General features: G+C 44.3%; 1 protein-coding gene across 1 annotated transcript in view; it reads left to right on the top strand.

The window, feature by feature from the left end:
* STXBP5L (syntaxin binding protein 5L) overlaps window positions 1-27,348 on the top strand; it is a 285,752-nt gene that overhangs the window by 239,645 nt on the left and 18,759 nt on the right. The window contains exons 21-22 of the mRNA XM_084835365.1: window positions 15,490-15,729; window positions 22,962-23,319. Of these exons, the coding sequence (XP_084691491.1) occupies window positions 15,490-15,729; window positions 22,962-23,319 (598 nt within the window). The remainder of the gene's footprint in view (window positions 1-15,489; window positions 15,730-22,961; window positions 23,320-27,348) is intronic.

Below are 27,348 nucleotides of genomic sequence, written 5' to 3'. Positions count from 1 at the left end.
TGGCTGAAGTGGTTAAATGAGTGTACCTAATGTGTGGCAGGGTTCAGTAGGATCATGCAAGTGGTCAAAATAAGTCGAACCTGCTCACACAAACAGCTGCCTTCCTGCACCTGCATTTGAAGCTGCAGTCATGAATGAAACATGGCCACTATAACATCCATCATCACATTATTCTTTCAGTTGGCATGGTTCAGCCACTGTCATGGAAACTTCCCATGCCAAGCTGGAAAAGTCACACAAGGACTGCCAGTGTGGGAAAAGGGAAGCAACCCTATTACTTCTGCCCTTGATTATCATACGCCTCCAGGGCAGAGTGGGAAGTGCACCTCCCCATCCTCCCACTCTGCATTTTTGCTGTTTTCCCCATCTAGCTGGGGCATTTGAGTGGGAGAGAAGGAGGCTGGAGAGGCCTCAGGTACCTTGTATCCCAGCCTCTCCAGTTCTCCTCTCCTCCTTCCCCTCCCCCTAGGATGCCCCTTTTACCCTGTCTCCCAGGTTGTATTCCTGACCTTGGAGAAGTACTGGCTGTGACGGGGGAGGGGTTGGAGGGAGCACAGATTCCACCCTCCAAGGTCAGAGCACTGTCTGGGAATCCAAAATATCCTATGCCCCCCCCCGCCCAGATGCTGTCTAGAGGCCATAGGATTGCTCCCTGAAAGAAAATGCCCAAGTCCTCCAATTTTTAGAAGCTATTTAATCACATTCTAGAAACTTATCAACCCTCTGGAAGAAAAGTTTTTTAAATACTTTTTTTTTAATAGTAACGTATTTTAATTTCTCTTTAAGATAGTCAGTGTGCCACAGAGGGAATGGAAGAGGAAAAGGATCAGTCATAAACTCACCATAATGTTTTTAATATAATATTAGAAGTGACTTTACAATCTGTAGACACCAACCAACACAAACGAAGAGAAATGGAGGTGGGTCAAATATGCAGTAGGCGTGGGTACTGCAGACTCTAGCCACATCCATTGGCTAGAGAACCATGGGCCCTGGGAGTCTGAAGAGCATCATGGCAAGGGCCTGGCCCCATACATCAATCAGAAAAAGGACAGCTGCAGGGAGCTTGTTTCATCCTTCCCTGCCAGAAATAACACCTGTAAGAACTTTGAAACTAATAACTAGTGCCTGGGATTTGCTCTTTCCTTTCTCCTTTTGTGTTGTGTCTTTTAAATTGTAAGCCTGTGGACAGGATTAATTAATTACTAACCTAAGGAGAGGATATTAATTTTTGTAAGCCACTTTGGGAGCCTTTTTTGACTGAAGAGTAGGGTAAAAATGCTGTAAATAAATAAATACTGTAGGGTTTTGGAACCAAGGAGTACTTCCCAAGGCTTTACATAAAAGTTGAATTTTGAAGAGAGATATGAAGGAAGAGATGGTGTCACAGAGATATTCTGGGAGACTGTTCCAGGTATAAGGGTCAGCAAGGGGGAAAGGGCAGAGTTGTTTCAGGGAACAGGAGATGTTTGGACATCTGAGAGTGGTGGAGCTGGATGGGCAAAGGTCACATGTTGGGATATAAGAGTGGAGAGAGAATGGGGCAAGGCCAGAGAGGGTTTTTAAAATTGATTTTAATTGATTTTTAATAAATACAATTTTTAATATGATAAACAGTATATTGAGTACAAATTTAAATTCTAATGAGGCTGATTTACAGTAAGTATTATGTATGAAAATCAAGAGACACTCGAAGACATCATGGAGACATTATTATTGATACGTCTGATACCATCAACCATGGTATCATTCTGGATGGCTCAATGGTTTGGAGTTGGGGACACTTTATGGCAGTGGTTCCACTCCTACCTGCAGGGATGTTTCCAGAGATTGGCAGTGGGAAGTCTGTTTCTGGGCCCCCTGGCAATTGTGCTATGGGGTGCCATAGGATACCATCTTGTCCCCAGTGATGTTTAGCATCTATATGAAGCCTTTGGGAGTGGTCATTAGGAGTTTTGGAGCAATTTGGTGACATTTGAATCAGGTGTGGCTGTGCAGATCCAGTACCAGTGCCCGGGTGCAGTGGTGGGTTGGATGAGGCCATGTTTTGTGTGTGAATGGTTTCCAGGTCCTAGAGACAGCAGAGTACTTGTTCTGGATGGGGTTGAACCCCCTTGAAGGGTCCAGTGCACAGCCTGGGGATAGCCCCAGGGACTTGGAGGTCCTTTTACTAGCTTTGACTGTGGCTGTTCTTGGACTGAGATAGCTTGGCCACTGTGGTTCAGGCATTGGTCATCTCAAAGTTTAATTGCATCCCATAGCAGAGCCAAGTTAATCTCTGGGCTTGAATCCAATTTTCCCCCAGTCCCTGTTCCTGCCCCCAGCAGAGAAAGCCTCTGAGCCCATCTAATTAAAATTGCTGCAAAGATGAATTGAGAGGCAAAAATTGCCCCTGTCATTCTTCCCATCCTTCTGGCAATAGCCTGGGTAGGAGGAGCCTTCCACCATCTGGGCATCTAGCCCATAGGATTGCGCTCCGAGTAATGATTGTGCAGTTAAGAAGTTGATATTTGGAGGGTGCAATCCTGTCTTGATAGCTGGCAGCCTCTGAAGTCAGAGTCTACCAAGTATACAATGCAGGGCGGCTGGAGCACAGAGGCAATCCTTGCCTCCCCGCTCTGACTGCCCTGCATTTTCCCTAATGGGCCCATCTAGGTGTGGCTTCGGGGAGGGGAGGGGAAGGAGGCCGGGACATGCATAGGCAGCTGTGTAAAGCAGCCTCCCCAGTCTCCTCCCTACCCTTGGGACCACTCCGTCTCCAAGCGCAAAGACATAGCCAGAGCAAAGAGGACTGTGCCAGCTGCAGGCAGAGGGAGCAGGGAGCAGTTTCTGGGCTCTGAGGTCAGAGCTCTGGTTCTGACCTTGGATCCCAAATATCCTATGTCCCCCAGACACTGTCTAGGAGACATAGGATTGCGCTCTAAATAGTGTGTCTTTAATAATATCTCAGTTGTGATATTAGTATTCTATTGATAACTTTCATTTACATTTGTCATTTAAAAGTGTTCTTATTGTTGGAATTAATATCATTAGAGGGGTTTTGTTTTAGAAGGAGCTTACGTATTTAGAATTTTGTGGTGTTAGGAATATTCTTTTCTCCTTCCGTTTTTTTGTCTTTTTTTGCCTGTTTTTTTTCCTTCTATTTTTCTTCCCCCTTCCCCTTTTCTAGTAGAGTAAGATTGAACATTTTAATTAAATTAATTAGGAAATTGTGGATACTCACATAAGAGGTGTGAGTATCACTGCAAGAATTTTAAGGAAGAAAAATCTCAGAATCAGATAGTATAGATGAGGCAAAAAAAGAATTCGCTTGAAAAATGTAACACAGGTCTTGAAGAAACAGGCAAAGCAATCCTGTGGTCCCTGGGAGGGCATCCCAGGAACCATGTTTTGCCAATTTTTATCAAAAAGCACAACTTTGTGGATCTAAATCCTTTCTCTCTTCACATTGTCTGGTTTGGCCCTGCCATTTCCTGAATGACAGGCACACCAAATTTCGCATGGATCAAATTTAAACAGTGACTTAACTTTAACTAGTCCTTGTACTTTACCTTGGTGGTCTGAATCTACCACCCCTCCTAACACTTGAATGCATTTCAGAGCCAAGCCAAATTGTGGAGCGACTGCAGCTCCAATTCCCAGTGTTATTATTGCTTGTCCTCCCCACAGACATACGTCTTTGGGGTGCTATAATGTGGCACTAGCACTATCAGGTGTAGATTTCATTGGTCTACACCACAAGGTGTAGACCAAAATGTCCCATACCTTCAGATATTTCCTCTCAGGGGTGCCACCACCCCATCATGCATGGTAGGGGTGTTTGGCCCTCACTCAGGGGTGGCTGTTGAATTCAAAGGGCTTCATCACACGGAGCTTTTATCCTGTCATTGAGGTTGCTCCCTCACAGTAGTTTGTGGGCTCTTTACATGATGCTGTGACCCTCCTGCATTAAATGCCCTTCGTTAAATAGATCGCAGATAATGAGCTATCAAATTACCCTGTTGTGTTCCACTTCAGTTTCCTCTGTGAAAAGAGTTAAAGCAGCAAGAAGAGGAGTGAGATCAATGAAAGATAATGGAAGGCTCAGCTATGGGGGGAAGGGGAGGGGGAAAGGAAGCACGTGTAAAGGGAGTCAGTTGTGATCCTGCATTTAAAACAGAAGCAGAAAGCCCCGTTTTAAATGCAGGATTTTAGGCTGGTGTAGAAGTGCCCAAATTCAACCTGCTCTAAAACTATCCCCCACCTTTTCAGAATATGATCTGGGGTTAGTTGTCTCTGTTTCTGCTTTAACAGCCCATTATTCTTTTCAATCAACCCCACTGCTTGGGAATGATGGGGAATATGGAATACCCATTGAATCTTCCATTTGTTGGCTTACTTTTCACTTCGGTGCCTGCAAAGTGATTTTTGCTGTCAAACTGGATTCGTACGGGTATTTCATACCATCTAATCAAAAGTCCTAAACACTTCATGGTGCTTTGCCAAGCACACAGATATACCAACAGATAACTAGAATAGGCATTTACCATTGCCAATCAAGTACTGCCACCATCCAAATTGGGAAAGGAAGCTCACATAATCCACCTGGCATATCTGTCAAGGACTTTGGCTCCTACTCCACGGCCCAGCGGGGCTTGGGAGAAGGGCATTTGTTTCACTCTTCGGCACAGTTCACATGCTGCATTAACTGTTGCCATTACAACCACATAAGGGATGGCCCCCTGTAAAATCCATTAGAAAATCCATTCCTGAGTAGCCTTGGCTTCCACATGGCCTGATTTTCCACATCCAGCAAGCCAAAGTTAACATTTCTTCCCCTGCTCTAACAATTAGTTAGCAGGTGCTTTCATAGGCCTCAGTCATTCTGGAAGCATGCCCATTTTTCATGTCCAGCAAACACAGCTATTTTGCTGGATTAATTTATCCATCTGCTTTTTGTAAGTCTTTGCCCTCATGGGGGCAGTTACATGTACAGAACTTATCTTGTTTCCACCTGCAAATCATGTTGTCAGCCCTTTGTATACTGCTCATGAGTCTGTAAATATGTACACTACATCAGATTACTTCCACTAGCATACTTAATGCTCTCAGCTCAGCATACCGATGCGATGTGCTTTCTGGAGTCAATAGTGACTGTCTACCACTCCCTTCCATTTCCACTGATGAGCCAGGATTTCAGTGTGGGCAACCTGGCGAGGACTCCCACCCTTGGGATACTTCCATTTCTACTACATATTCCTCTTTTCCAGTGGGGGCTAGTATCTGCTCTTACAGAGCATTCACTCTCTGAGGTCCTGCTTTTGCCCTTTCTGAAATATACCATTTCCGTCTTGGTTGTTAAGCTCTACCAGTGTGAGGGCTGGCTGCTTCATCTTTCACCCGTTATTATGGGCATACTCTGGCAAGGAGGGGATCTCCACAGCAATGGGTTTAGTTCGCTCTTCACTTCACTGCGCTTTTTACTGGAGTCGAATCTGCGCCATCTGGGGACATACAGGGCTTGAAAACACAGATTATCGCACAGCTACCCTGGGGCTCTGAGCAGGTCACATGGCAGTTACTGTGAATTATTGTGAATTGTTTGGGTGGCTACTGGGTGGAGTCTCATCCACATCACCATTTAGAGAGACTGTTCCCTTCCTCCCACTCTCACCTTCATAGAATCATAGAAAAGTACGGTTGGAAGGGGCCTACAAGACCATCGAGTCCAACCCCCTGCTCAGTGCAGGAATCCAAGTCCCTGACAGATGGCTGTCCAGCTTCATCTTTAATGCCTCCAGTGTGGGATTGCCCTCTACCTCCCTAGGTAATTGGTTCCATTGTCGTATTGCTCTAACAGTCAGGAAGTTTTTCCTGATGTTCAGCCGGAATCTGGCTTGCTGTAACTTGAGCCCATTATTCCGTGTCCTGCACTCTGGGATGATGGAGAAGAGATCCTGGCCTTCCTCTCTGTGACAACCTTTCAAGTCTTTGAAGAGCACTATCATATCTCCCCTAAGCCTTCTCGTCTCAAGGCTAAACATGCCCAGTTCTTTCAGTCTCTCTTCATAGGGCTTCGTTTCCAGTCCCCTGATCTTTGTTGCCCTCCTCTGAACCATCTCCAGCTTGTCTGCATCCTTCTTAAAGTGCGGTGCCCAGAAGTGGACACAAATCTGCAAATTTGATTAGCATTCCCTGCACTTCTTTCCCCCAAGTCATTAATAAAAATGTTGAAGAGCCCAGGACCGGGCCCTGCGGTACCCCACTCGTTACCTCCCTCCAGTTTAAGAAGATCCCACTGATAAGCACTCTTTGAGGCCGATTCTGTAGACAACTGTGGATCCACCTGATCGTTGTTTCCTCTAGCTCACTTTGAGCTAGTTTGCTCATCAGGATATCATGGGGCACTTTGTCAAAAGCTTTGCTGAAGTCACGGTATATGATGTCCACAGCATTCCCACAGTCCACCAGGAGGTTACCTGATCAAAAAATTAGATCAGATTCATCTGGCAGGATTTGTTCTTGACAAATCCATGTTGGTTTCGAGTAATCACTGCATTGTTTTCAAGGTGCTTACAGATGGATTGCTTTATCATCTGCTCCAGAATTTTCCCAGGGATTGATGTCAGACTGACTGGTCTGTAGTTCCCAGGTTCCTCCTTTTTACCCTTTTTGAAGATAAGCCCTCATTACATTAGCCCTCCTCCAGTCATCTGGCACTTCACCCGTCCCCCAGGATTTCTCAAAGATGGTTCTCAGTGGTTCTGAGAGCTCTTTTGCCAGTTCCTTGATTACTCTAGGATGCAGTTCATCTGGCCCTGGAGATTTGAACTCATTCAAAGTAATGAGGTGTTCCTTGACCATATGCCTATCAATCTGAAGCTGCAATCCTGCCTCCTCAGCCTGTACTTTGCCTTTACCAGGGGGGTCATAGACCCTCCTTTGGGAGAAGACTAAGCCAAAGTAGGAATTAAGCACTTCTGCCTTTTCTTTGTCATGCACCTTGTTCTGCCCCTTCTGCTTTCTCTGGCTGGTGTGTGTGTGTTAGCGCCACCTCCCTCCCCAACCTATGTCCAACCCTCCCCACCCAATTTTTTAAAATTCATTTTCCCTCTAAAACTGCAATAGTGCAATAGTGACAGGACTAAATTTGCTGATTCATTTATTTCATTTTACTTGGGGTGCTGGAACCATCAGGTAGAGTCTTTCCTGGGGGACTTTGCCCATTTCTTCTTGTTTCCCCAATGGAAATCATTTTTCCCATTGAGAAAATCCCTAGGAGCGCAGCAGCGAGCCCTCACATTACCTCATTAGTGGGGACACTCAGTGACTTTAGGTAGCCTGCTTACCTACCACAAATTATGCAGTCGAATTTCCCGCATTTGGGGAAATCGCAGGGGTCAGCACACCCGGAGTGCCCCACCCTGGGAAAACCTCCTTCGTGATGTCTTTAATATCGCCCCGCTTACTGTGCATGTTTACTCAGAATTAAGAAATAAATCTCGCGAGGACTTCCAGTTGGAGCCAGTGTCGCTCTGGTAGCATCCCACAGGCACTCCGTGGGAGCTTTCTCAAACAACTTTTTAAAAGGTTGAAAAACCTTTTCATTCCCCCCTGGAATTAAAAGGGGGGGCAAGGCAACATCTGGATAGTATCTTGGAGAAAAGTACCCCCCTCAAGATGGGGGGGGCTGGATTCCAGGATTATCTCTCCAGAGCTTTACTAACGCAAAAAGCTGTACTGAGACTCCTATTTCATAGGAGAAAACAGGGCTGAGGTGTTCCATAATAATATATGCTTTAAGAAATAACAACTTCTGAGGGATGATTTAAGAAATGTTAACAATATTTGAGAACATCTGAGGACCTGGAAGATCTGTTTGAGAGAAACATGTCTGCACTGAGGAGAAGAAAGGAGCTGGCATCAACTCCCCCCGCACTCCTTGTGTCAAACGTTTTGAGAACAGAAGATATAGGGGAATTATTTACTCTGATAAAGACTTTATCTTCGCAGTTTATGAAGCATGCCAAAAGGGTGGATTTAATCCAAAATTCCATCACCGCCTTGCAAGGAGCTGTAGATTTAATTAATGCGTCATGGCAAAAAATGGAGATGAAAATTAATGAGCTAGAAGACCGAGTGGCAGGAAATGAAACTATGACACAAATTTGTTTTAAAAATGCCTCTGATAGAATTTCTCAACAGGAGGCCTTCACGGGGAGATCCAACGTACGTATTATTGGGATTAAAAATCTGTCTAATGATGTAAAATTGCCTATTTTTGTGGATAAACTTTTGCATGAGATACTCCCTATCCCATCTGATTATTTACTTGATATTGAGCAGGCATTTCATGTGCCAAATGCTAAAGGAACTGATTACACGATCATAGTCCAATTTGCAAAAATCTCCACAAAGAATTATATCCTGCATTTGGCAAGAGAGGTTGGAAGCCTTTCCTGGAAACAAGATAAAGTTATGTTATTCCCAGACTACATCAAAGAGGTGGCGAATAAAAGAAGGCAATTTATCGAAGCAAAAAATATGGCAAAACAAATTAACTTACAATATTCATTATGTAGCAGGACTTAAAATATCCTACTATACTTTATATTGTGTCTGAAGGTCAGATGAAAAAGTTTCTAAATCATGAAATGGCGGAGGCATGGCTGAACGTAAAAATGCGTGAGAATTCTGTTACAACCCCATGAAATTTAAAGAAGCTTTGTTAACTGTTTGTGTTTAGTCTACATGATCCAGGCTAGCGCAGAAGATAAATGATTATACATATATTTGTTTATTCTCTTTCATCTTTCGTTTTTTCTTGCTTTTCTTTATATTTTTTATTTCAAAATAGATAACATATCTAGTATAAAATATATTACTGACTGTTGAAGGTTTATATTAAGTTTTATTATCATATAACACTATATATATTATTATTATTATTATTAATAATAATAATAATAATAATAATAATATAGGCTTCGGGTAATGAATTGTAGGCCTGTTTCTTTGATATAAGATTGATGATATGATACTGAAATGTAAGATTGTTTATTAAACTGTAAGATTGTTAAGGTTTTTAAAATAGAATGGCATCGGAGGCCGGGGGGTATTGGAGTTTAAACTTAATTCTTTAAAGGGGAGGGGGAGGGGAGGGGAGGGGAAAGAATCTTTTTTTCTTCACTTCCTTTCCTCCTCCCTTTTCCTTTTTCTTTTTCTTTCTCTTTTTGTTATTGTGGTGTCCTCATCAGAATATTGAATTGTTGGGAAATTGTAGTATTGATCAGGTTGTTGGTAATTTTGGTATTGTTTATTTCATTTATAAAGATAAAAGAAAGAAAAACAAAAGAAATAAATCTCGCTCCCCTGCGGGTTAAAGGCTCAATTTAGTAACTTGCCCTAAAGCGCTCTTTCCCTCCTATTGTGATGTTGTGCTTCTTTGATGTCCTGTAGTTTGTTGTTATGTTATGTTTAGAATTGCAGCCTATTGAACTCAATGGGGCTTACTTCTGAGTAGAGATGCATAGAATTTGAATGTTTCCCATTTCTAGTTCCATGACCACCTGAGCTCTGGAGGCCTGGAGATCTTAGTTTCTTCAGGGAAATCTGAAGAATCCTTCAGAAGCAATTCTTCAGATTTCCCTGAGTTATTGCCAATGGCTGGTGATGTGATATTTTATTTTATTTCGGATTTCCCAGCTGCTATTGTCTTTTCAATTGCATTTCTGTTCACAAAGAAGTCTTCAAATTCAGATTTCAGCGTGGCCATTTTGGAAGGGATTCTCCTCATTGTTGTTGTTGTTGTTACTACTACTACTACTACTATTATGATTATTATGATTATTAAATGTTCCTCTTTTTTGTTTCTCAGAACTCCCCTGGGAGATGTAGGCTGCAATTCTAAACCAACTTACAGGGGAAGAAGCCCCATTGAACCCAATGGGGCTTACTTCTGAGTAGAGATGCATAGGATTGCAGTGTTCCCCATTTCTAGCTCCCCCCACCCCAATTTCGCCACATCCCAGAAATCTGCTGTGGAGTACTCCCCACCCCATTTTTCCCCATGTGTGTGCACTTTTGCCAACTGCTTCCACACACACCACTTTCTCCTTTTCTCCTTCCCCCTGCTCACAATAAAGCCGAGAAGGGACTTTACATAACAATGAACTACAGGACATCAAAGAAGCACCACTTTGCAAAGTGATGTAAGAGAGCAACAGAGAAATGAAAGAGCGCTTTAGGGTGAGTTACTACAGTTAGCCTTTAACACTTTCACTGCAGGGGAGCTTCTGAGTAAACATGCACAGAAAGTGGGGGGAATGTTAAAGATTGAAAGCAGGCTACTGTTGTAGAACCCAGAGTCAGAGAGACCACGGAGTGAAGGAAAAAGAGATTCTTTATTTAACGCGCGGGCTTAAGGCTGGAATCATTTCCAAAGAGCCAGAAGCCCCGATTTACATTAGCACATTGTTTTTATAGACATTGTGACACATATGAAACGGCTCCTCCTCCCCCTCCCGCATGGGGTTGCAATCCTCAACATTTCTTCTCTTAGCACTATTGTTTATAATACAAGAACTGGGTTATAGGGTAGCCATGATAAGGAGAGAACAGAAGAGAACAGCAGAGAACAAGATATACAATTGTATGACCTTTGACAAGATAAGGAATTTCTGTGTCTCGTCAGCTTACAACAGTATATTTAAGGGAGAAAGAGCTCAGCAAGAACATGAAGCATGAGACTGCATGAGGCTACTTAGTCTGACCCCCGATATGGCTGCTACACTACCTTAAGTGATTGAGTGTCCCCACTAATGAGGTAATGTGAGGGGTTCTTTGATGTTCTGTAGTTTGTCAGTTATTATGTAAAATACCATCTCCGCTTTATTGCTTTATCGCAGTAATGTTCTTTCCAGTTTATGGGAGCATTCATAATGTAGTCCACACCGAAGCGAATTAAGGAAATTCACAACTGAAGCGAATTAAGGAAAACAATCGGACTAAAAGTAGTCTCAGAAAAAGCAGTTTTTCTGCAAAAATCTCTGGGATGGCTGTGAGATGGCTATGACGCCATGTGCCCCAAATGATCTCCGAATGTAGCCAACTCGCAATAAATCGCTTGTGGAGACACCCCTTGCATCTCATCATTTTGACCAGCCAGTCTCTCTCCATCTTGGCAAGAGCTCAGTATCATACAAGTGGTTACTGCTCAAGGTGGACCTTGCGGGGGGTCTTCATGACAATGGAAGGATGTTAACCCCTGCTGTATTTTCCCTTCACTCCTTGCATTTGCATCCAAAGGACCACGTATTTGGGGTTGGACTCCCTTCCAACTACCGTGAGGGGCTTATCGATCCTGAAATCCAGGCACATTTATTCCTGCTTGCATAGCTTTCTCCCTCCAAGCTGCTTCCCAGGCTTTTGAGCCATCAAACAGGAAGAAAACCTCACTATTTGCTCTTCTCAAACACTGGTTCAGTATCTCTCTCAATAACTCACAATAAACACCAGGAGTGCCTGATCTCACCATTCTTCTCCCTATTTACTCAATCTCATTCAGGCATTGCTTTGCATCTTTCTGCAATCTCAGTCAATTTCTGATGGCTTGGCTCTTACTCTTACCCATCTCTCACAATACGGGTGGCTTGGGGCTACCCTTTCCCCACCCCTCCCTTGAACTCAGTAGTCTGGCTACTGTTGCCCATGTACTCATTGCCTCCTTCTTTCACTCACCACAGCCCCTCTCACTCACTGGTATTGCACCTAGAATTTTATATCCCAGGTTCCAGGATCCCAAACGCAGGACCTGACTGTAACAGGATTGGGCACACATCCCTGGTTTGCTTGCTCTCAATGCTTCTCGAGAGCAAGCAACTTCAGTCGTTATACCTCAGTGCTTTTCTACACCTTGGCCTTTCTCAGAGCCTTCCAGCACTTTCTCCATTAAAGGCTACTGTTTCTTTAAGGCAATAATCTCGCCTGCCTCCCATTGTTCTTCTTTCTGAGTGGCTTCTAATTTTGGGAGCGCTCCCACACACCCCATGTATGTACTACACTGAGCCCTTCTTTCCAACCATCTTATACTCCCTTGACAAGATTTGTTTTACCCCTGGAGTGCAGACACCTGCTTTGCCTGGCCCTCCTGATCTGGATAAAACTGCATTGCATCTGTTGTTCCCTTCCTCCACACGGATGTTGAACTCTGAGCATTCCACCATAGTCACCAAATGAGCCCAATTTATGGATAGGGTTCAGCACCTTGGATAGATCCTTTAGAGTTCTGGCTGGTTCTAACTAAAACACAGAGTGGAATCACAGCCCTACCAAAATCAGAGCCATCAGCCTCCACTGGTAGCAAGCTATGGCTGACTTCGGGTCTCTATGCTAAAGACAACACTGTTTCCCAAGCAGACAGAAGAAGTGAGAGCCAATAGCATACAACTGACAAAGCATAATGCAGAAAGCCTCCCAGGCCTGTGTGAGAAATCCAGGCACAGATGTGAGCTAGGTTCTCGTGTGCATTTGAGGCATGGAAGAGAAAAATCGTGATGCGCCATTCTATATACAATAGTCTTCTGCATTTCCACTGCACCAGATTCCCCCTCCCAAGGCCGTAGACACTCCTATGACCGGGGAATCCGACATCAGATCCCTCCCCCTGCTGTCTTTCCCTTGTAGCCCTCATAGAAAGCACCGCACTGGCTGAAGAGGTCAAAAAAGGCAGGGAGGGGAGAGGATCTGCAGAATCCCATGGCCTCTCCGTGGCCCATCTCCACCTACCACCAATAAGTTAGCTAGACAGGCTCAGAGGTCCATCTAGGTGGGTGGGGGTATTTTTTAGGAGGAACAGGAGGCAAAAACACCTCTGTCCTCCTCCTGTCCTGTCAGCAACAGTCCAGCACAGCTCAGGATTTTTGGAAGCCTTTAAACTCAGAAGCTTCCATCGAATGGGCAGCAATCCCATGGGGTTGCATCCTAAAGAAAAACAAAAATGCAAATTAGCATTCAAATAGTCAGAAGGAAACTTTAGGAAGATTGGAAAATAATGATTTAGATACTAGATTTGCGTATGCGTCACATAACAAATATTTGACTGGTGTGCAAGGAATGGAAGAAAAACTGGACAATACGAGTAGAAGACGTAACAGAGTAAGAAGACAAAAGAAGAAGATAATTTACTCACACATTTGGAAGAATTCTCATTATTTTAGAATCTAATTTGGGAGAAAAATCATAATAGACAAGTCTTATAAAATGCAGTACAATATAACTAGAAATAGGAAATTACCACAAGACATCTTAGCAACATTTCTAAGTCTGTATCTTAAGGAGTGTTTAATGAAGGAGGTATGGAGGGATCCAAAATTAAAAGCCTGTGATCAAGGACTACAGTTCTTGACCTTATAACCCATAACTGCAGTAGAGAAGGAATTGTAAATGTTGATGGAAAGATTTGTTAAAGAAGGTATTGAGTGTAAATGGCAGATTCATGATCTCATTTAAGTATTATATAAAGTGGTTGACTATAAAGACGAATAAGGAGAGAGCTTTAAAAATATTTTAGATAAACAAGGTACACAAAACATAGAAGCCATAGTCTTAAATGGTAAGGCCAGACAGGAATGGAAGAGAGGTAATGATGGTTTGCTCATAACACTAACCATGGGTTTAGTCATGATGCAGTATGCACAAATTGTGTAATTTGTGCAAATTGCGGCTGAAATATGATTTGCACAAATTGTGCTTGTGATTTGTGCAAATTGCAGGTGCAATATGCACAAATTATGTATATTACAGCTGCGATTTGTGCAAATTACAGCCAAAATTTACACAAATTAGGCAAACTGTGGCTGCAATTTGTGTAAATGTCAATTTCGGGGCGGGGGGGACTCAGAAAATCCATGAGCTGGCCTGACTCAATCTGCATCAAGTTGGGCTAGCTCATGAGTAAGCAAGCTGAAGTCCGAGGGGCCAAGCTGATGAAAGCTCAGTGAACTTCACCTACTGGACAGATTCCTCTGACATCTCTAGCTTCAGCTACTCTGTCTCCTTCCCCATTGTGGGAAGGATGCAGGGTGAGTGACTGAAACCAGCTGAGTCTCCTTTGCTTCTCTGTTGAAGTAGTGAAGGGGACTCAGCCACTTCCCCTTCGCCCACCCCAATTCCTTCCCCCATTGCAGGAAGGAGGCAGGGTGGCCAAAGCCATCTGAGCCTACTTCACTTCTCCAAAGCAGCTTCTCCTTTGATCATCCTGCATTCTTCCCGCAGCGGAGGAAGGAAGTGTGGTGGGTGAAGGAGAAACGGTCAATAGGCTTCTGACTCGTTGTACACGTGAGAAGCAGGCAGGGACTCCTGGGATCATCCCATCAGTCTGGCCTCTCTTGTATTGTTCATTAGCTACTGTTTTTTACTTATAGAATATTATTAATACAAGCTGTGCAATACATTCATTTTTGTTCATGAAATTAAGGAGTTGAGGGGTTGCTTCTGCTCTTCCAGTGTAGTCTGGGAGGGGAGAATAGCCCCTTCTCCTGCAGAAGATCTCTGTGATTTGACCCAGCCTGCTGCTCAAGGGTTGAGGACAGGGATGAATTAAAGGTGAAATGTGGGATCAGATTAAAGGTCCATCTAATACAGCATCCTGTTTCCTGAGGTGGCCAGCCAGATGCGTTTAGGGAGCAGTGCATGAAGTCCATAGCTGTGAAGTCCATACTATTGCCCCTGAGCCATAAGTGGGCAGCCACAAGTGTGTGAATGGAGGGAAGGGTATATGACTATGTGAGGGGTGTGTGTGCTTGTGTGTTTGTGTGAAACGACATGTGATATTAAATGTGTGTCTTAAAAAAAAAACTAGCTATTGAGAGACCATGGTTTAACCCTTTCCCCACATACCAGATCTCTCCAGCTTGTGTGTGTGTGTGGGGGGGCAATATAGTGCAGGACAGAAGAGTTAAATTCCTTCCCAATGCATGCTGGTTCTCTTCTCTTCCTGTGCACCCCCACCCCAGCAGCTGCTCTGTATAGTTAAAAAAAAAGATACACATAACACCTACATGTTTAATATCACATGTAGTTCGGCCCTGAACATATTTTAACTGAGCTCTGCTGCTGATGTTTGTTGATGGTTTATGAACTTAGCATTATGAAGATATTATATTTTATTTTGCCTTATGGTTTTCTAGGTTTTGTTATTGGCATTGTACATTGTTTTGCCGTTGTGACAGAGAATGCAACTCATACACTTTTCAAATTATTAATAAACATAAAAATAATGCATATGAAGTGCTTTAAACACTTGAAGTGCTTTATATGAAGTTTATTGTTAATTTTCAGATATCTGATAATATTTACACTCTCTTTTCCCTCAGAGCCAGAGGCAGAGCACATAGTTTGCATGCATAAGTTTCACTTAAAAAACATCTGCAGTTAAAAGAAGCAAGCCAGAGCTGCTGCTAAACAGAGTAATGGGTTCATATTTTAATATGTATTGCTTTCTTTAAATAGAGAACAAAGAGAACTCCTTCAGCCATTCTCGAAGCTCTAGTGTCTGCAGTATCAATAAGGAGTCTAAGGAAGCAATTACAGCTTTATATTTCATGGAGTCATTTGCACGGAAAAATGATACAACAGTGTCTCCTTGCCTTTGGGTTGGTACAGCCCTGGGTATGGTCTTGACTGTATCCCTTAATCTGCCCGTTCTGGATGAATTAAGGCAGACAGAGCCAGTAATGGTTTCTCCAAGTGGTAAGAATTCTTGATTTCTTAGTATTTTCTTGAAAAGATGCAAAAATATGCCATTAAACTCGATGACTTGTTAAACTCAAGATACGTCTTCCCATGCTTCTGCTTTGGTGCTGTAGTTACATCTTAACTACAGGGAATTAACAGTGGGGAGGGGAACCTCACTGATTGCCGTGGTTGTGCTGGCTCCAGGATTGGCCCTGTCTGCACTGCAGGTGTATGTGTGTGGCAGGAGATGAAGAGAGGAAACATGGAAGGTTTGCATCCAGTATGCTGAGAAAGCATAGCCAGTTTACACAAATGGGTCTACCTAGAGGAGGTCTAAGTTTGCAGAGGAGAAATGGAAGTAGAAATGGAAGCAGATTGTGACAAACTGTGAGGTAGGACAGGCTGCAAGACACCCTTTTGCCTATATTCCTCAGAGGTAGCGCCCCCACCACACCCATAGCTCCTGCCTATAGGAGACAGGGGAGCCCACAGGACGATGCAGTTTATATATGGAGGAGGATAGGCCCCTTTTTAAGAGCTCCCTTTAAACTCCTTCACAACCCTGTGAAGGAGTTTAAACATGAGTGATTTACTCTGAGCTGGCTGCTTTTGGAGGTCATTAGGGATGCCTGATGTTGTGGCCATCCAGCAGCCACCCCGGAGCTTATCAGGGAAAATCCGGATTTCCCGAGACTGCTTAAAGTCCGATTCTTTTCCTTAAGTCAGGTTTTCCTCGGTATAGTTGTTGTGTGCCCCAACTCCTGCATTTACCTCAGGTATGCTAGCCCTGCCCAGGGGTGTGCCTTTCACCGTGACTCTGGTCAGGGGGTGTTTCCTGTGTGTTTCCCTTCGGTGTGTTTCCTAGCACAAACCAATTAGTGTCTACTCAGAAGTAGCTCCCATTGTGGCCAATGAGGCTTGTCCCCTGAATGTGCACATCAGAATTTACAGAAATCCCCCCCAATTGAAATAGCACATTTTAAAGCACTAATTCCCTAAAGGCCGCAAAGCACTTTCTCTAAGCTGCAATTCTCCAATGTTTGGTTTATTGCCATTTGGAAGTAACTACTTCCACCTTGGATCATCCCGATCCTGCGCAGCAGCAGGTTAGAAAGGGGGCTGGTTTCCCATCCGTTTCCCCTCTGGTCTTTCCCACTGCGCACTCCTGAGATTCTCATGAATCAAAAGAACTAATTCAGAAGCTTTGAAACTGCGATTGATCTCAGCAGGACAGCCAGAACACGATGTTCCTTTCATGATTTTATGGCAGCAGGGGGAGAGAGAGAAAGAGAGTGATTTCTGTGGATACAGGGGAAGAAACCTCCCAGGATTTTATCAAAGGGGAAAGTGGGGGGAGCCTCTCTTGTTAGTTGAGCAGCCCCTGCCAGCCAGATGATGTTCACTCCACCACCACCCCACCAAGAAGTAAGTTCTGTGAAGCGACTGCAGTACACTCACTCATGGAGTTAATGTGTTTGCCAAGCAGTTCAACTTGACCAACTTCCAGGCTAGACAAGAGAATCAAATCAACTCTAGTTTCCAGTCCAATCTATTTATTAAAGAACCAAGCAGAGAGAAGTTGCAGCACAGTCAGTTGCTTTTAAAAATAAAATCAAAAGCAAAACATCAGACCAGCTTAATTAAACCTTACTTATCAAGATCCTAAGGTAGCTTAGGGGTAGGGTAGGGGATGAGTATGAGACTGAATGGCATAGCTTAACTGATGTTGCCTCTTTGCTTTCCACATGAAGACAAAGGAAAATCTCTCACACACACCCCAACAACAACCAGGTATTTCTATGGGACTGGACAGTTCCCAGGGAGGGAAATTCAACCTGACCAACCAATAGTCTGGGAGGGCCTAGTCACGCATCCTGCAAGTGATCTCTACAATACTTCTTTTATATAAGAAGAGTTATGGGGAGCGGGGAGGAGGGGAAGCTGGACAGTCAGCATGGAATACATATCAATGTAAACTTGGGGGTCTATTGTATCTACACCAGCCTAAAATCCCACATTTAAAACAGGGCTTGCTGCTTCCATTTTAAATGCAGGATCATGACAGACTCCCTTTACATGCGCTTCCCCCACCACCACCCTTTTCCAGGGGGTATTATCTGAGTCTTCCATATGTTTCATCGGTCTAGCTCCTCTTATTACAGCTTTTCCTTTCTGCTTGAGGGAACTCAAGCGGAACACAAGCACAGTAATTTAATAGCTCATTATCTCCAACCTTTTAAACTGTGGAATAAAGATTTAATGTAGGAGACGCCCTGGAGGTCAACAACGTCATCTAAAGGGCCCACAAACATCCGTGAGTGAGCAATCCCAATAGCAGGATGAAAGCTCCGTTTGAAGAAGCACCTGTTCTTTGTTCAAGGATCTTTCCAGAAAGTGTGTGAGGGGATGGGGCGGGGGAGGTTTGGTTTATCACAGAGGTACTTTCAGTTTTATGAGCTAGGATTTTTTTATTTATTCAGGAAATTAGTTTTACTTAGAGAGGCTGCTGGAAAGCCATCATGTTTAATGCAAAGCCAGTGTTTATGAGAATTTGTTGCTCACCAGATCCTAAATATTATTTTGTGCTAGCATTTCAACAACAAGCTGCAGACTTCAAGGATAGGATGAGGGTTTCTAGCATCATTAATTGTTAATTTTATTGATAATTTATTTAATAATAATATTAAAGTTAGCAAAACTGTAATATCCAGAGCTGTTTACATCTGTTCTCATAATTTTAATGTGCCCAAGCTCAGAGGAAATCAGGGTTATGCCCTGATCCCAAATATATTACTTTTACTTCCATGTCGATGTTTCAACTTCTGTTGAAATGAATAGGGCTAGTTTCAGAGTATTCATGCAACTCTGAATTGGGGGCAGTGTGGACAGGATTGGGAAATTAGATGTGGATCTTTGCTTCCTTTCTTAAGATTTAGGCTTAGCTTTCACTGATGTGGCAGACTGACGGGAAGGCTCACATGACGGATTCTACATGCATCCTCTGCATATAGAACATTTGCTTGCTTAGACATAGCAGTATTTTATGTGCAGGGAGTTGCGTTTGTACTGAAGGCTCCTTCCTACCTTCAGTCCTGTGAGCCTCTAGCAGGGGACAGGTTTACCACCCCAGTGAAAATTACATCTCTTAGGCTGCAATCCTATATGTACTTACTTGGGAGTAAGTCCCATCGAACTCACATTTCTTCTGAGTAGAAATGTATAGGATTGTGCTGTTATAAAAGTAACTTTCGATTAGATTATTACTTCCTTTGGAAGTAGCAGCTGAATAGCCAGCTCCATTTTCAAACCATTGCTAGGTGCAATTGTGAGAGCAGCTTCAAATACATTGAATAAACAAGACTACCTGTTCATCCAGCTACCTCCAACATTTCTAAAGCTGCTCTGAAACCCAGTTCCCAAATTACATCTGTGGTTTTCAGACTTCCTGCCCAAAGGGAAATCTTTCCTCAGCGATTTGCCTGCTGATGAACCTCTATGTGTTGCGGAAGATTCTAGGGCACATTCCGGGGTTAGGGTTATCCTCATAACTGCACATTGCAAGAAAATATTGATAATGGTGGAGAAAGCATACTAGAAGATTGTCTCTTTTACTTACCTTCTCGTCACTCTCCACATTCCTGGGATGGCAGTTTGAACAATGCTTTTTGCAGTCAACACAATATTTGAAAATTCATGTTTCAATATGCAGAATCATCTCTAATTACTGCATGCACCCTCTTTCCAATTCTCCAAGGAGACATGTGTACATCAGAACCAGTGGCACACTGCATCTGACAAGCTGATCTTGTATTCAGAGAACTGGGAAGGGGGTGTGGTGGGGAGGATGTTGGGGAATTCCTTGATGAGCAGCCAAACAACAGGTTGGTGAATGGGAAAACAACAACCATCCAGGACATGATCCTAGATGAGTGTGCTGACCTGGCCTGTATCACTGAGATTGGATGAGATTGGGAGAGTAAATCTCTCCCACCTTTGCCCACCTGGGTTCTCTGTGTTGAAGCAGACAAGACCTGGTAGGTGGTAAGGCAGAGCTGCAGTGGTCTATCATGATTCTGTCCTGGTGCCCCATCCTGCAATCTTCCAATTTCAGAGGTGGATATTTGGGACAAACTAGGGATTCTGTTGGTGTATTGCTCATCCTGCTACCCTCCTGAGCTAGTCAAGGCGGTCTCAGGGTTGGTGCTGGAGTCTCTGCATCTTGTTGTGCTGGGGGACTTCAACATACATGCTGAGGCCACCTTGTTGGCAACCATGGGTCTGTCCCAATTAGTATCTGGCCCCACTCATTTGGCAGGACACACTTCAGACCAGGTTGTCTGCATAGGATGGCATGATGGTGAGCTGAGAGTGGAGGAACTTTCTATAGTTCCATGTCATGGACAGACCTGGTGAAGTTTAGTCTTGCTGGGACTCAGAGCCTCTGCAGGCAAATTAAGATCATCCAGCTCAGGAGACTGATGGATCCAGATAGCTTTCTGATGGCTCTTGTGGATTTTTCCTGTCACCTTGGCAAGCAATTCTGTCAAAGCCCTGGTTGATCTTCTCTGGAGAAATGGCCCAGGCAGTTGACATGATCGCTCCTGAGCATCCTCTCCCACAGAGTAAAGCCAAATGGGTTTTCCAGGGTGCTCCAGGTGATGAAATAAGTGGGACATTGACTAGAGTGATGATGGTGGAAAACAAGTCTGATCAAACACAGGCTAGAACTTATTTGAAAGCCTACTGTGTGGGAATTAGGGCGGTGAAGAAATTATACTTTTCTGTCACTGTTGTGTCTGCTCAGAGTTGCCCAGCAGAGCTTTTTTAGAGGCCTGCTACACCTCTGAGTATAGCCCAATAGCCCGGTGTGACCAAGTTATATGACAAACCAATTGTATGCTGACTTGGATGCCACCGAAGGGAAACACACATCTGGGGGATGTAACTTTGGCTCCTGCTTGTCCACTTACAATGGCTACTTTTCAATTTGTACAGCCTGAGGACAGGATTCTTGGAGAGGTGAGGCCTACCACTTGTGCACTGGAACCTTGCCATAAAAGCAAGGCTTATAAAAGCACCTGGGTGGGTAAGGGTGAATATCTCTCTTAGGCAAGGTGTGATTCTATCTTGCCTAAAGGAGGCAGTGGTAACACCTTTGTTTTAAAAAGTCCTCCTTGAGCCATACTGTGTTGGATAATTTCCAGCTGGTCTGCAATATTCTATTCTTGAGCAAAGTGCTGGAGTGTGTGGTGGGTTCTCAGCACCAGAGGTTTCCAGATGAGATGGATTATCTAGATCCATTTCAATCTGGCTTCAGGCCTAGTTACTTTAGTCACCTTGATGGACAATCTACACTAGGAACTGGACAGGGGAAATGTGTCCCTGTTAGTTCTGCTTTCAATACCATGGTATCCCCCTGAGGCTTCTGTATGAGATTGGACTGGTAGGGATGCCTGTCGCCAGGAAATCTGGCGCTTTTGGGGCTTGTGGGATTTCTTTGGTGCCCTGGACTCATCTTGCATTTGCGAGCTAAGCCAGGGGTTTCATCTTGAAGTGTGGGAACTTGGGAGAGGGGGCATAAAAAGCAATTTGTGCAAATTATGCAACTGTCAGCTGCAATCTACACGAATTACACAAATTACAGTTGCAATTTGTCTGTTTTGTGCAAATTACGGTTGAAAGTTGCTTAATTTGCACATACTGCTTTTTACACTTTTTTTTTAATGGAAATCTGCAAACTGGCCCAACTCAATACAGATCATGTCGGGCCAGCTTGTGGAAAGCAAGCCAAAGCCCATGGGGCTGAGCTGATTAAAGCTTGCCAAGCTTCATCCCCAGATAGATTCCTCCGACATCCCTAGGGACTGGGAGGCACTGTTATAGGTCAGGTCCTTCTTAGAGGCGCAATTTCAGAAGGTAGTGCTGGGAGATTCTAGTGGCCACTGGTCTGTAGTGTCCCTCAGGGTTCCATCTCATTCCCCATGCTATGTAACACACGCATGAAACCACTGGGAGAGCTTGTCTGGAGTTCTGGGGTTCAGTGCCACCAGTATGCTGATGACACCCAACTCTACCTATCTTTTCCATCTAAATCCAAGGAAGCTATTCTGGTTCTAAATCAGTGCCTGATGTCAGGTAATGGACTGGATAAGAGCGAACAAACTGAAGCTTAATCCAGGGATGCTTCTGTTTAGTCAGACGGCAGAGGGAATAGGGATTCAACCTGTCTGCCCCTGCCCCTGTGCTCCCCCCTGAAGATTCAGGGTTGCCATTTGGGTGTACTTTTGGACGTGGCCTAGAACCTGGATACCCAGGTTTCGGCAGTGGCCATGAGTGTGCCAACTGCACCCATTTTTAGAGATAGCTGATCTGATCTGGCCATGGTCACCCATGCCTTAGTTACAGCCTGCTTGGACTACTGTGATGTACTGTGATGGGGCTGTCTTCAAAAACTGTTCAGAAGTTTCAGCTAGCCCAGAACGCCAGACTGTTGACTGGGGCCGGTTACAGGGAGCATGTGACTCCCTTGTTACAGCAGCTTCACTAGCTACTCCTGTGTTTCTCAGCATAATTTGAAGTCCTGGTTTTGACCTACAAAGCTCTACACGGCATGGGACCACACTACATGAAAGACCACCTTCTCCCTTATGAGCCTGCCCAGTTCTTAAGATCTTCTGGGGAGGCCCATCTTTTGAGACCGCCACCTTGAGAGGTGCATTTGGTGTCAACATGAGAGAGGGCCTTTTCGATGGCCATTCCCAGGCTGGGGACTCCCTTCCAAGGGAGGCTTGGTTCTCCCTCTCTACTATCCTTCCACCAGCATACAAAGACCACTTTATTGAAGAAGGCCTTTAAGTGGGTTTGTTGGGTTGGGTGCTGCTTTTATTCTGTAGTTGTTATATTTTATTGTTTTAACAAATTTTAATTGTCTCTGTAAGCTGCCTTGAGTGCCATTTTTTGATAGAAAGGTGGGGTACAAATCAAGTAAATATAATAATAATAATAACAACAACAATAACAATAATAATAATAGTGTATGGATTCCCAGAAGGTTGACTATCTGTGGATTTAGAGGTTTAACCCAGCATAACAATTCTTATGTCCTATCATTTCTGAATGACATAATATGGTAGAAGAGGACATACAACACATGCAAACATATGACTGGATGACATAGCTAATGTGTGCTGGCATCATGACAGTGAGTTTAGGGAGGTAAATAACTCATATTGAATTATGTTTTATAGGTACGGTTCTGACACTGAGGGGAGCAGTCTTAACCTTTGCTTGCTTGGACTGCATGGGGACCTTAATACATCCACCATATGAAGCATGGAGAGATCCAAACTGCATTGATGAAAGTGGAAGAACAAAGAAAAGGAAACTTGTCCTGTATTCTCCATGCTCCCAGGACTTGGGAGATCACCAGTTTGCCATTATCTGCTCAGAGAAACAAGCCAAAGTATTTTCACTGCCTTCCCAGATATGCCTCTATATCCACAACATCACAGACACTTCTTTTCTGTTGCAAGCGGACGTGGTGACCCTGTATAACAATGTTTGCCTGGCATGCTTCTGTTTCAGTGGGCATATCATGATACTGAGGTACTTGATAGCATTATGTGAATGTGAACCAACCCCAACCCCCCTCACAACCATCACAAGAACCTCAAGGGGAAGAGAAAAATGGCAGGTCTGGTTCTTTCATGGACAAGGAAGTCTTAGAGGTGATAATGGGTCTTTCCTTATCAAATGAACTTCTGAGGGAGAATTTCAAGAAAGATCCTCCTCCTGTTCAACATACAGGAATATGGATGATATGTGAAGATTTTGTTTTTAAAAACTTTACTTATTTATTCAAATGAACAACCCAGCTAGGGCTGTCAAGGTGGTCTTTGTGTGTCTCTAGCGGAATTTCCTGCTTTTGTGTCTGATGGTTCTGCCAGTGCTTGCTTGCTGGTCAATATTTGGAAATGGCTTGGGCAGTAGACATGATTGCATATAAGTGCAATCTCTCCCAAACAGTAGTCTTGTCTGTAAGTACGGACAGGTGGCTTGTCTGTAAGTATAGTTCTTCAACTGTTCATCTGTGAACTCACATATATGGTACTTGGGGGGAGGGTCTTGCTCCCAAGGAATCCTTTCCTCTTGAGGAGTCCTCCTTTGCAGATGAGCACTTCATCTCAAAGGAGGCCTGCCTCTGAGGCAGGACAGTCATTCGGAACATTCTAAAACTGAACAGAGCTTTAGGCAGGCACCCGGCTCCCCTCTGTGCATGCCACAGGGTGTGTGCTCAGCTCCCAGTCCGCTGCAGCAGAGAAACACATTAAGAGCAAAGAGGGTGGCTCGTGTGAGTTCGCAGATGACTACTGGAAGAACTACAGCAACTTGTCCTTCCTCTTCGTGATCTCTGTGACTCATAAGCAAAAAAACTCACGGGAGGGAGGGTGATGTCACACCAAGACCATAGAGAGGACTCCCTGGCTGAAGGCTGCATCCACATGTTGCAGCAGTGCACAACTGGGGAAGCAGAAAGGCAGCTGATGACACTCTAGTCAAGCGGCTGCAGATGTGTTGGGGAGCCAGACACTGGAGCTGGTAGAATGTTGTTCCGGAGTCCCACGCTGGGCTCAGCTGTGGTGTGTTACAGGCAAAAGCTGTACTTGGGGGGAGGGTCTTGCTCCCAAGGAATCCTTTCCTCTTGAGGAGTCCTGTTTTGCAGATGGACTGCAAAGGAGGCCTGCCTCTGAGGCGATGACATTCTTCGGGGCTAGGTGGTCACACATCCTTCACCTCAGAGATGGAACTCCCCTCCTCTTGCGGGGACAGATCTGTGGTCATGTCTCCTGAGGGCCCAGGCTTCCCCAGGACACCTGACATGGGTGGCTCCTCAGTACTGTCTGCTTATGGGAGTAATAAGGAGGAGGATTCTCCAGGAGGCATGACACCACCACACCATGAGGCAAAAGAGTCAGAATTCAGGTGCCTGACTTTCCCACAATCCTTAGTGAGGAGGTTCAACGTCTGTGGGAGAGAAGGAGCAACATCACAAACCATGGCTGCTGGTGTGCAGGAGGGAGTGGAAAGGGGGGAAAGGTGTAACTCAGGATGCCACCCTAGTTGAGGAGGAAGGCATCGCTGAGAGTCTGGACTGCAGCATGCCCTGCCGTAGCAGAACAGTCTACCTCAGGAGTGTCCTACATTCTGAATGGGTGTGATTACTGGGGACAGTTCCCATTCATGGGCCAGGATCAACTGAGTGAGTCCATGACAGTATTCATGGTACTGACAAGATTAATGGTGATGGGAACAATGTGTTGATGAGCTGCACACCAGTCCTAAAAGTTAAGGGTAAGGAGTACAAGACAAAGCTTGTTGATGTAAAAAAAACCATGGTGGTATTGTCTGTAGTGCATTGGACAGATCTGAGCGATCAGAAAACCTCACTACAGCTAAAAATTCAAGTTGATTGAAGTTCAGAGCTTGTTATTGGCAAGCTGCAGTGGGGCCCACAGCTGGAAAATGAGGCATCTGGAGATACGTTATCAATGGGAGGTGGGGTATGGAACTGATAGATTCGATGGGGTGATCCACCCAACCAAGGACTGTTCAATCTGCTAAGGGACACTTAGCAGATGTGCAAGGGTGTTTCCCTTTCTTGGTCTAAGATCCAGAGAACCCAGGATTGTAGTGGCTGCATGAGCAAGACGAGTTACAGCTACGGTTGAGGCCATTAACTCAAAGAGGCATTGGATGATGGCCATTTGAGACTGAGGGCGAGACCCGGCGGTATGTGCCAAGCATCTCAGTGTATCCGCCCTGTAGGTAAGGTAGGTGGCATGAGCCTGAGTAGAATCCAGAAGGGCCCCTAAAAACTGCTGGGTTTGTGAAGGTACAAGATAGGATTTCTCCTCATTAACCCTGGGGCCTAGGGATCTGATGTTGACATTGGCTGTGAGGAGGTAGAATTATACAGAAAGACTGTTCCCTGCAGCCACAAGCGTGCTGCCACTAGAGCCATTCATTCCTTGGCGCAGTTGTCAGGCCCAGCAGGAAAACCATGAACTGAAAGTATCTGTTGCCGAGGGCAAAGTGGAGGAAATTACAAGCCTGGTGAATGGTGATAGGGAAATAAGCATTGCGGAGGCCTATTATTGTGAACCAGCCATGGAGGTCTGTTGTAGCAAACCAAGTAAAGTAATGGAAGCATGGCAGAGAGTCATCCGGTATTTTCATCCTTGGAGGTTGAGTACAGGTCAGAGACCAAGAAAACCTTGCAAATTTTACACCTGAAGTTAATTAAAATAATCATTTTATAAAACAAGACTAGAAGTTCACAGGAAAGAGTACAATCATATAATAATAACAGTCTGTTTAAAAGCAATGTTATTGTTTGAAGATTGCCAGACGCATTCCAACTATGGTGTCTTCTTCAGTGGCAAATTTCCAAACCAATTCACAAAACCTTCACTACCTGCCTCAGCAAGGATCCAGGAGGCTCAATATCAGGGCTTATGCTTATGGGGAATATAATAAAAATAAAAATAATGTCTTGCTGATCTTTCCCCATTTTTTGTAAGAACCTATCTACTTGGCTTAGTAATAGTAAGTAATAGCATAGTAATGCTCACCAAATACTTAAAACTAATACTGTTTAGACTGGTAGGGTCTAAATGAAGATTCAGATGTTGAAATCTCAAGCTTCTATGGAAAATAAATTGGCCCAGATTAGTTGTTGGATTTTCCCATATGTACAAAGTCTTAAAACAACCCCATTTGGGGTGGGGGCAACTCACCACTTCAATTGCATCCACCTTCAAGGAACCAATTTCCAGTAACAGTTTCCATGTCCTTCTGGATCTATACAACCTTACACCTATATACCACTTATATAGGGAATTCACCTGAAATACATGTACAGTTAGGCCAGCTTCCAAGATAGCAAGCCAATTGGTTTCTTAAATGGAAACTTAAACTTGGTCTTGGTCTCTTAAACAGAGAAAACCTGCTAATTAACTGCCATCAAAGATGGCATTTAGATTGTTCAAGGTGTTTACCCCATGTTGACTGATGGTACTTGTTTTGGAAGGATCATCTAGGCTGAAAGGAAGTTTGAGACTGTGGTTTAGACAGATATTCGAGGCAGATTCTGTCTGGTGCTTCAGAAGCCCTTGGTGTTGCCAGTAGGGGCAAGGGATTGGGATCCCACTCCCATTTTGCAGGTGGAAGTTTTCATCCTTTGGACGTGATCCGGAGTTTATCCATGGAGACGCTTTTTAGTTCCCTCTCCTGTTCACAGTCAGGCTGGAGCCGATGCCATGTTGAGGATGGGTTCGTCCATCATTAGGGATGACATAGCCCCTTCCATCGACAGCAGAACTGGGGGGAGCATGAGGGCACTAGTGTGGTGCAAATAGAACATGAGACGAGCATCCTGTTGCTTTGGGCCTGTTTAGTGTAGGCCTGGCATAAGTCCACCTTATGCCCCTTTACCAGGACACAGAGAATGACAGTGGTATTTTCCCACGACAGCGGGTGACTTCTTGGAGAAGGCCTTGGCGGTCATACGCCCCTTCTGGGGGGTGGGGAGAAAGTTTTTACTAAAAAAAGAAAGAACGAACGAATGAACAAATG

The sequence above is a fragment of the Heloderma suspectum genome, chromosome 2 (assembly GCF_057233095.1).
Source record: "Heloderma suspectum isolate Gila_16-S chromosome 2, 16-S_ref, whole genome shotgun sequence".
Classification (NCBI taxonomy): domain Eukaryota; kingdom Metazoa; phylum Chordata; class Lepidosauria; order Squamata; family Helodermatidae; genus Heloderma; species Heloderma suspectum.
This window is presented reverse-complemented; position numbering and strand designations above follow the sequence as displayed.